The sequence below is a fragment of the Phyllopteryx taeniolatus genome, chromosome 16 (assembly GCF_024500385.1).
Source record: "Phyllopteryx taeniolatus isolate TA_2022b chromosome 16, UOR_Ptae_1.2, whole genome shotgun sequence".
Classification (NCBI taxonomy): Eukaryota; Metazoa; Chordata; class Actinopteri; order Syngnathiformes; family Syngnathidae; genus Phyllopteryx; species Phyllopteryx taeniolatus.
The window spans coordinates 8572647-8582683 of record NC_084517.1 but is presented as its reverse complement, the minus strand read 5'-3'; the positions used below and the strand labels follow the sequence as shown (position 1 = coordinate 8582683).

The window sequence follows — 10037 nt, the reverse complement described above, 5'->3', positions numbered from 1 at the left end:
AAGGATTTATCTCTCGCTGCTTAAATAAGGATTGTAATTTGCACAGAATCGGGCGGTCGACTTCCTGACGCCAGATTCCCAGGCTTGTTCCTCCGGTGCTTGCTAAATGCCTCAGTTTCTTGAGGAGACAAACCAGGGGATGAGTCCAGCTGTGTAAACAACCTTTGACATGCATTTAAAATCCCTAACACATCAGGTTTCATCTCTTTTTTTTGGGGGGGGGGGGGGGGGGGGGGTTCCCCGGTAGCTTTCACCATCCAACGGTGAACTATGATTGATGTCAATCTGTGGGAGGTCACGTCCTTCAGTAGCTGACGGACCTCAGCTGTTTTGTCCCTCGGATGCTCCAAACTTGCTGCCTTCCCTAACGGCCGGCCGCTTGTGTGTGAAACCCGACAATAAATACGAATGAATAAATACCAAACAAGGTCACGGGCCACGTGTGTGTCAGAACGACAACATCATCATCAGACCTTTGGGACAAGTACTCTCCACCTCCATGATTTGGTTTATCAGTACTATTAGGCCGCATTCACTCATAACTTCTGTCACATGACCAACAAAATAAATCAGCAACAGTTATGTATTTGTGTGTCAGCTATTTACATGCCACCCCCAGCAAACAAAAGTCTCACAGAGTTCGGGGGGGGGGGGTTCTTGGTGCACAGCTTGCTGGCTTAGAGAAACAAAACTCTCCGGCAAGGCCAAAAAAAAACAAAAACAAAAAAAACAACATTTGAATCTACACTGAAGCAGAGCTAATCTGATGAAGATGCTCACAAAATCCTTCCCCTTTTTCTTCCCGAAAAATTCGCAAATGACGTTTTGCATCTACTCATTGATAGGATAAGGACAGTGATTCTACAGGGTGATTGAAAAGTCACTCCGTATTTTATAATACTTATAAATAAATTATTCTTTAATTGTATTTTTCTTTCTCATTTTTTTGTTTGTTCTGTAATGTAAAGTAAAATAATGTAATCTTTAATTATTTTCTCATTTCTTTCGTTAATGCAGTTTTTTTTAACCAAGATTCAATTTTTCATTCCAAAAATCTAACAGCACACCACCAAACAAAAATGTCAAAAAGTAGATATACTGAAATAATGAGCCACAAATGAATGTGAAATCTTTCTGATGTGTGAATGACAGGTGGATATGCAGGATTATTGTCCTTTCTGCCACCTAGTGGAAGAGCATGGAATTATTCTGCCTGTCAATATATGTCATTGGCATAGATAGATGAACAAAGACACATTATTTGTAGTGAATATATACAAATTTTAGGACCAATTAAGTCAAATTGGATCATTTTCCACAGCACATTTGATGATGTGTCGCACATTGGTGGGAAATCGCTGCTTTAATGTACTGTTTGAGAAAGTAACGCTGTGCTTTGGGCTGACTTCGGACTGGATTGCGGGTCCGTACATAAATTCTATACATTAAAGCAATGATTCCCACCCAGTGTGTTGTGGCACATTATTGTGCCGTGGTGTTCAACGGGAAATTGTATATTAACTCTAAAAAATGTAGCAATGTATAATGGGCGGCACGGTGGACGACTAGCTAGCACATCTGCCTCGCAGTTCTGAGGACCGGGGTTAAAATCCGGCCTCACCTGTGTGGAGTTTGCATGTTCTCCCTGTGCCTATGTGGGTTTTCTCCAGGTGCTCCGGTTTCCTTTCACATTCCAAAAACATCTATGATAGGTTAATTGGTGGGAATGTTTTTTTTTTTTATTTTATGACTGTGCCCTGTGATTGGCTGGCGTCCGGTTCAGGGTGTAGCCCGCCTCTCACCCAGACTCAGCTGGGATAGGCACCAGCACGCCCGCGACCCGCGTGAGGATAAGCGAAACGGAAAATGGATGGATGTACAGTGATAGGCAAAACAATTCAATGCTTTTCCACTAGGTCGCAATTAACCTGTGCATCCACTTTTTGTGACTTTTTCTGGTGGTATGCTGTGATTTTTTTCCTAATGTAAAATATGTGTATTGGCTGAATAATGGTATCATACACAAAATGAGAATTAAAAAATACAGATCAAGTTCAGAACAAACAAAAAAATACAATGAATAAATAATTCTTAAGTATTTCAAAATAGGCATAATGGGGACTGCAGGGGTGGCGGTGTCATGTGGCTAGGAATGTAGGGTCTGAGGAGCTAGTAAGTGAACTAGTCAATGAACTTGTGTGTGTCTCCATAGAGCCAGAGCTGCGGGGGCATGGCCGCCTCATTGAGATGGTTGCACTCGTCGCTGCACTTGCACGACTGGATGAACATGACGGATCTGGTGAAGCGTTCGCCGTCGGGGCAGGCGAAGGTGACGCTGGCGGTGCGCGTGCGACGTGGTGAGCAGCAGCGGCCGTCTCTGCACACGCCGCAGTAGTTGGGTCTGTGCAGGCGAGTGCTCCTGCAACCGGCGTAGGACAGGCGGTGCGGCTCGGGGGCCTTGTGGGTTCGGGAGCACTTCCTTCCTTTCTGTAGAGGTACAAAGCGAAGAGGAGGAAGGGATTCAAGTTAAACGGAGTACTTTTTGGTGTTAGCTTTGAACAGTGTGAAAATTAATCATATTTATATCAACTGTGGCCCATGAGGGCCAGCAAGGCCCTATCTGATGGCAAAACACTATCATAAGTATTGACATAACAATTACAGCCAAAACCTGTATTCATTTATTCCCAACATTCTAGTCTGTCTGCGATTGGCTGGCGACCGGTTCAGGGTGAAAATGAATGGATGGATGGATGGATGGATGGATTCTAGTCTGTACATTTTGTGGCCTTTGTATTGGCTGCACTGCTTCCAATACCCCTATGCGGATGTTGTACATTTTGTCCAATCAGATTTCAGCCTTAATGTGTTGCCATGTCAATCTAACCTGCCCAGTGCCTTCAGAAGCAGTAATCCTGGCCAATGTAATTCAAACGATATTAGCAATAGGACTGTTCCTTTAACCACCCAGATTTCAAATTTGCCTCTGGTCCACAATAACGTCAGCATTTTTCTGTCCTCTGATTGGTTGGCCATAGCAAAACTTGTTACGGCCAAGTTCGATTTGCAAAACACATTTAATCATCTGCATATTTGGTCAGAATAATGTATTTTATTTGTAATACATCATCACTGTCGGTCAGGAACCTCATAAGTCCGAATTTGGTCAATTTCATATATTTTCACAAATCGATACTATTAGCAAGTTCGGTCTGTTCATTTTATAAATTATTGACCAATCTAAAGTGTTGGAAATGGCTTGCAGTTTTTGACAATACAATGTCTTCTGAGGTTCTGTTTTCCCTGTGCTTGCATAGAGTTTCTCCGGCGTGGTTCACCCTTGCACTGGTCGCCAGTCAATGACAGGGCAAATACTGTATGGACAAATAACCATTTACACTCACATTCACACCTAATGTCAATTTTCAATTTTCAATTTACGTAACATGTATGTTTTGGGATTGTGAGAAGAAGCCCGAGTACAAGCACAGGAATAAAGAAGAAGATTGAAATGCAGAATTTCTCAACTGTGAGGCAGATGTGCCTAGCCACCAGTCCACCATGCTGCTCAAATGTACATTTGGTCTTGTTAACCGTTGACATCATTCTACACTCAGGTTTTATTTTTCCGTTGCCAAATGCTGGAGCCCACACAGTTATTTTTAGAAAGTCTTAGACTATGGCAGCATGGTGGACTATGGGTTTATACGTCTGCCTCACATTTGAGAGCTCCCAGGTTCAAATCTCGACTCTGGCTCCCCTGTGTGGAGTTTTCATGTTCTCCCCTTGCATGCGTGGGTTTTCTCTGGAGATTAATCCTCTTCTTCTCACATTCCCAAAACATGCATGTTAGATTAATTGAAAACTCTAAATTGTCCATAGGTATGAATATCACTGTGAATGGTCGTTTGTCTATATGAGCCCTGCAATTGACTGGCAACCATTACAGGGTGTACCCTGCCCCTCGCCTGAGTCAGCTGGGATAGGCTCCAGCTAGCCACAAGCCTTATGAGAACAAGTGCTATAGTTAATGAATGGATGTTATTTTCTTAGCTATGAGATCTTCCGGATCATTCTGAACTCTTCTTTCCATACCAGTGTTGTGTTGCGAGGGATAATGGAACTTACGGTACATTGCTGTCCTTTCAACGGAAATTAATCAACAGCACCTTTGCTGTTTGCAGTATTGGTGCACTACTACAATTGACTCAACTTACTTAAAGATCAATCAACAAACATTTCCATCGAGAGAAGTATTAACGATCAATTAATTGTCCGATTTATTATAATGTCCATTAGTGGTATGCACAGTGATATTTCTTATGCGTGAGTGCACTCAAAATGATTCAACCCCCATTGTAAATAAAAAATACAAAAATAAATGGCCACTTCAAAAATAAAAGTTTGTAGACTTTGTAAATAAATACATTTTGCATTGAAGGTTTGATCATTTTGAATGCAACTGTAAATTGGCAATAACCCCCAAAACTTAGCCATATATACACATATAGCCATTAAAACACAATTATGCTTAATGACCTCCAAAACAGTAAATCCAGCATAAGTGACCGTTAATTTAGTACCATTTTTCTCACAACCACAACAACTAGAAGGACTGCAGGGTTAGTTTGTGAATATAAGGCTTCTCCAACAAAGTGGACCGCAGCAGTACAGATGCATGCATCACATTTTAAACCCACATGTACGCTAACCAGTGACATTCAAAATTTGCTCTTGGATAAAATCTGTGATGAAGTTTTTTTTTTTTGTTTTTTTTTGCAGGTCTGTTTGAAGGGAAATAGCTTTGACAGCGTTATTGGCCTGTATGCGAGTCTTTTCAAAAACACAAAGGAAAAACTGTTGTTTTTACTGGTGTCCAGTTTAGATACACTAAATTGCCCATATTAGTGATAACTGAATGGTTGTCTGACTCTATGTGTCAGTCCTGTGATTGACAGCTGACCGGTCCAGGGTGTACCCGACCCGTTACCCTCACAAGTCAGATGGGATACGCCCTAGAACACCCCGCGCCCCATGAACGGGATGAGAGGTAAAGAAAACGGATAGCAGAAAAGCACATTCCTGTAACAGCTTTTATGATATTGTGTTACCATTTGCTTGGTATTAGCACTGTGAAACAAGCAATTACTCAAACACATAGACTTGAAAGCAAAGTTAATGCACTAAAGTTGAGGGACAGACAAAACAAAAAAAGGTCAGAACACAGCATGGGTTAAGAGCATACCAACAATAAGCAACAACTGACGCCGATGCACATCCTAACGCCCACGACAGCTCTGCAAACACTGCGTGACACAGGTGCATAACAACCCATCAGCCTCCGAAGTGGCTCGTGGCGTCGGCAGAACATTTGCCGGGGGGCGCTTTGTGTGAAATGTGAGGGAGTAACAGAGTGGGTGACTCAAGCGCTCTATAAATCACACCGCAAAGGGATTCTGAGTGCAACAACAATTACAAACCCCCACAAACAATGAGGGAAAAGTTTTCAGTGTTATGAAAATTCTAAAATACAATCTCCTCCTTAATGTGTTTAGTAGGGCTTTATACTGTATATTTATATTGTGAGTAAAAACCTTCTCTTTATAACCCTCCAATTTTGGGGGGCGAAAATTAGTTACAGAAACGTGATGGGTTTTAATGAAGCATTTACAACATAGCCAGGACAGTTTGAAGTCATCTGGCTCAGTAAGTGCAGTATGATCGAGCTAATGGGTAGCTTAGACTTGGTCAAACAGTGGGCATTCTTCACCCTGCTTTGCAAACCAATAAATGCATTTGGTTTTTTTTCTGTAGTATGAAATCCATTTTTATGACCTCTGGTTGTTCAGTCCAAGTAGAGGTTAAGGTAAGAAAAATAGGTTATTTGACGTAAGAAATACAGTTGCTTAAATTTAAATGAATATGTAATTGGCTATTCCGTTGAAACTCAGTCAACCTGCAGTTCAATTTTTTAAATATGTGAGTGGAAATGGTTAAGAACAGTGAGTGATTCTATAGTACATAATTACTTAAGGACTTAATGTCCTTACAACAAAACTACATTTTAAAATACTGGACACATGCATTTATTAAGACCCATAGTTGGATTGTCAAAAAAAATAAAAAAAATAAATAAAAACTCAAATTTAAATGTTTAAATTCAATCATATAAATGATGTTTGACATTATAAAGTGTCCTCATAGCCTATATTAAAAAATAATTATTCATATTGGCCTTTGAGTGGACAATCGCTAACATTTCTGGGTTCATAGGAAGTGACAAATTCCATCATTCATCACAACCCAGATGGGACGTTGGCCACACAGCAACAGAACCGTGAATAGATGGAATAGACCAGCACATGTCTTTGCTACTCAGCAGCAGGGCCTTGTTTGCATGCTATGATATTAATACTGATCTAAATCCCTGGAGGGCAAGCATTTCCTGAATGACTTTAGCACATCATGGATAGTTATTGTGAGCCACATAGGGGCAGCATTCTAACCTCACCCTTGAGACCTTCTTGAGAATGTTCCTCACCTTGGCTGGGATCGACATGGAGCTGCAGGGTCGTATGTTGCACAGACGGGTCTCCTTGACCAGCTTACAGCGGGCATTGTCGTTGGTAACGCGAGAGGAAATGCCCATCCCACAGCTGCGAGAACACTGGGACCAGGAAGTGGTCTGGACCACGCACTGATCTCCCACCTGCTTCCACGCTACGAGAGAGGAGGAAAAAGAGCGTGAAGAACAAACTCGAAAACGTTTAGAGTTGCGGAATAACATGTAAGATCAGTGAACGTTAAATTTGAAGCATCAGAGGGGGAGCGAGGGGAAAAGGAGAGGCAAATAGAGATGCAAAGCACACTGGCCTCATTCAGTGAACAGGCAACACTAACACATAGAGACGGTGATTACAGAGAGGGATGGCTGGGTGACAGGGGTATGTGCTGTGTGAGACCTGTGTGTGTGTGTATGTGAGCGAGCGAGAGCACCTCTGGTGTGCAGGGAGCCAGTGGAAAACAAGCCACATTTAAATGCTGACACACACACACACACACACACACACAGACACACAACGAAAGGCTCACAGTGGGGCCATTTGTGCGTCAAGAGAACCAAAATGGCTAAAGCACAAACACGATGCTTTACTGCGCAAACGAAACAGAGGGCATTCGGAAGCGCAACTCTTACCCGCCAGGTGCTTGTGGCCATGTGGCTTGTCCCATTTGCGGCCCACCTCCACTAACTCATTTCCCAGGGTGTCCATCTCGTTTTTGGGTTTGTAGGGATACAGCTTCTGGTAAGGTTTTGCATACGGTTTCACGTAAGGGTAAACCGAGTAGGGAATGAAGGGGTACGGCGGGTAAGCCGGAGGTTGACGTCGGCGGTGCACCGGCGGCACAACGGTTGTTCCCTTGTGGCACTCGATGCTGAGGCAGCACTGGCCCGGCACCTTGACCAGGTGTGGGGCCGGACAGGAAGTTGATGCCAGGGGCACGTGGCTGGGGCAAAGGGGCACGCAACCCACTGCCCCGTCGATGCAGGTACACTGGTGCTTGCAGCCAGCTTGAAAATTCTCGCCATTTTGATAGATTCGCCCACTGTATTCGCAGGAGCGGCCCTCTGCCTTTGCTAGAAGGAGGAAAGATAAGTGTTAGATTCAAAAAGAGAGCAGGGGAAAAAAAGTAAAAGGAGCTCATCGGCATCTTTAATATGAGTGCACCAAGAGAGGACAGACACACTATCTCCAAATTTGTGAAGCAAATTCTATTCTTAGCCCTGAAAGTAATTTTGACTTGTTTACAATGTCCTTCCCCTTCACGCCCTCAGTGGGACTCCCCCATACAACACCCCGGATACCCCCCTTTATATAGAAACACCCCCAAATAAATACACATTTAAAAATACCACTCTGTGTGTGTGTGTTTCATGGGGCTGTTTGTGTACACACTGAACTACTTCTATAAATCCCGGACTTGGCCGGTTTTCAGTGTGCAGCTCATGAAGGTGCTCTGTTTTTGAAAGGTGGCTCTGGCTTCAAACCTCAAGTTCCTATCAAAGAGAAACTCCAGCCGTTTGGCTCAGGAGCCAGATTCCCCTCCCTGAAGTTACACATTTCCTAACACAACCCTGAAGTGAGAGCCAATCTGTGCCCAATCTAAACCCCAAAACGTTCCCCGCCGTGCCCGTCCCACCACTTCATAGGTACTCACCCCTGCAGATGCCATTGGTACGGCCAACATCATTGCCATAGTTGCACTCCAGGCCTTTATGGTGGTCACAGGGCCGACCTTCGTGGCAGTCCTGGTTCAGCTGTGCGGCGCACACTTTGCAGCAACCGCATCCATCCGGGACAGAACTCACCCCCGGGGCACAGGATGGGGGCCCGGCGGGACACTCGCACACCACGGGACACTCTGCAGTCACCTACATGAAAGAAAGGGATGCACTGATTTTCAAAACTGTTTACAGCAGTTTCCATGCAATGGGGAGCTACATTACAACCTCGCAGGACAATAGTTTGACTCATGTTACACACATCACAGAAATTCCTCAAAGTGTGCGAGGCTAAGCATTAGCTGAATACCCAGCTCTGTCCCGAGCCCCACAGGGATATCTGTAACCCACTGCCGCCTTCCGCCTGGCTTTCGCCGGCTGAGCATGGATGAAAGCGATGTTCTCTCACCCCCACCGTCCTGCTGCTACATCTTTTGTTTTGCACCTTCTCCTTTCTCCTTGTGCAAACACACTCAAACAATTCCCAGCAACTACTGAGCTCTTCAAAAAAGATCATTCTGATTGTGACACCCAACACTTACCCACTTACCTATGAAGTGATGGGGTCTTCGCTTTATGTGTTGATACTTAACTTCTATAGATAGTGTGCATTAGATAGATAGATAGATAGATAGATAGATAGATAGATAGATAGATAGATAGATAGATAGATAGATAGATACTGTCAATGCTAAGAATGTGAGTTTGCACACTAGTCATTTAGGTTCATAATTTACATTGTCTGCACCTCTTCTGGAGTAAAGGACTGCAGCACAAACAAGCCACTTCCCACATGAATTGGAACTGTTAAAACTATAAAATATTTACACACAACAAACAATCAGCAATGACAATCCACTTTCATCAGATAAGAGTATAGTAAACATACAAAATGTTATTTTAGTGGCCTAAGTGTTTTTACGGAACTTTTATATTGATTATATATCATATATTTATATGACTGTATATAAAATTATAGAAATAGCACGGTGTTATTGTTTCCTAGCGAATAATCCCCATCAGATTAACATAGAAGGTGATGATAAATACATTGCGGCCACTGTTCAGGGAGCTGTTCTTCCGCCCCCCGTTTTCCAAATGATAATACAATCAAGCGACGCATAAACAATTATTTTAGCTGCTCACATCCATTGTAGCTGCAATCCAATTCCCATTCCAGAGAAAGCCAGTGTGACAAAATAATAAAGCTCACCCACTCACCAAAGCGACTGTCACCGCTTGCATGACAGTAAGTAACAGCAGAATCCCCATGCTGTCAGATGATTCACATAGAAGACGACAAGCGCGACTTGGTACAGAACAATAAATCCTCTTCCGGTTCAACAACAATAGAGTTTGTCCACAAAAGATTATATCCGATTTGTTCCGAGTTCACGAAACGTCGTCCATCACTTGTTAAATGTCATCGATCAAAGTGCCAGGGCTTGTTTTATATGAGCGCGGTGATTTTTATAGTAGCCGCGCCCACTGCTGCTCCGCTAACCAATCGCCACGAGGCGCGCGCCAACGCGTCCCAACCAACCAAAGACGAGACTGGAAGGGGGCGTGGCCGTACATGAATGCGGTCATTCATAAATTCAGAATTACTACATTCCAAAGACGACCTTTGGGTGTTTATTTATTATCAAGTGGAAATAATATTGTTGCTGCTTTAATGTTCTTTTGACATGGATACCTCCTTCCCGCCTGCTGTTTATGTCACGTGACATGCTATATGGGCATAAGCATGGATGAC

At 43.3% G+C, this 10037-nt stretch overlaps 1 protein-coding gene across 1 annotated transcript; it reads right to left on the bottom strand.

Moving 5' to 3' along the window:
- Positions 1-219: 219 nt before the first annotated feature.
- si:ch211-106h11.3 (CCN family member 1) lies at positions 220-9728 on the bottom strand. The gene is made up of 5 exons (XM_061749975.1): positions 9503-9728; positions 8218-8431; positions 7196-7636; positions 6542-6720; positions 220-2487 (listed from the first exon to the last, which is right to left on the bottom strand). Exons 1-5 carry the CDS (start codon positions 9551-9553, stop codon positions 2182-2184), a joined length of 1191 nt encoding a protein of 396 aa, XP_061605959.1. The 5' UTR covers positions 9554-9728; the 3' UTR covers positions 220-2181.
- Between the last annotated feature and the right edge of the window lie 309 nt (positions 9729-10037).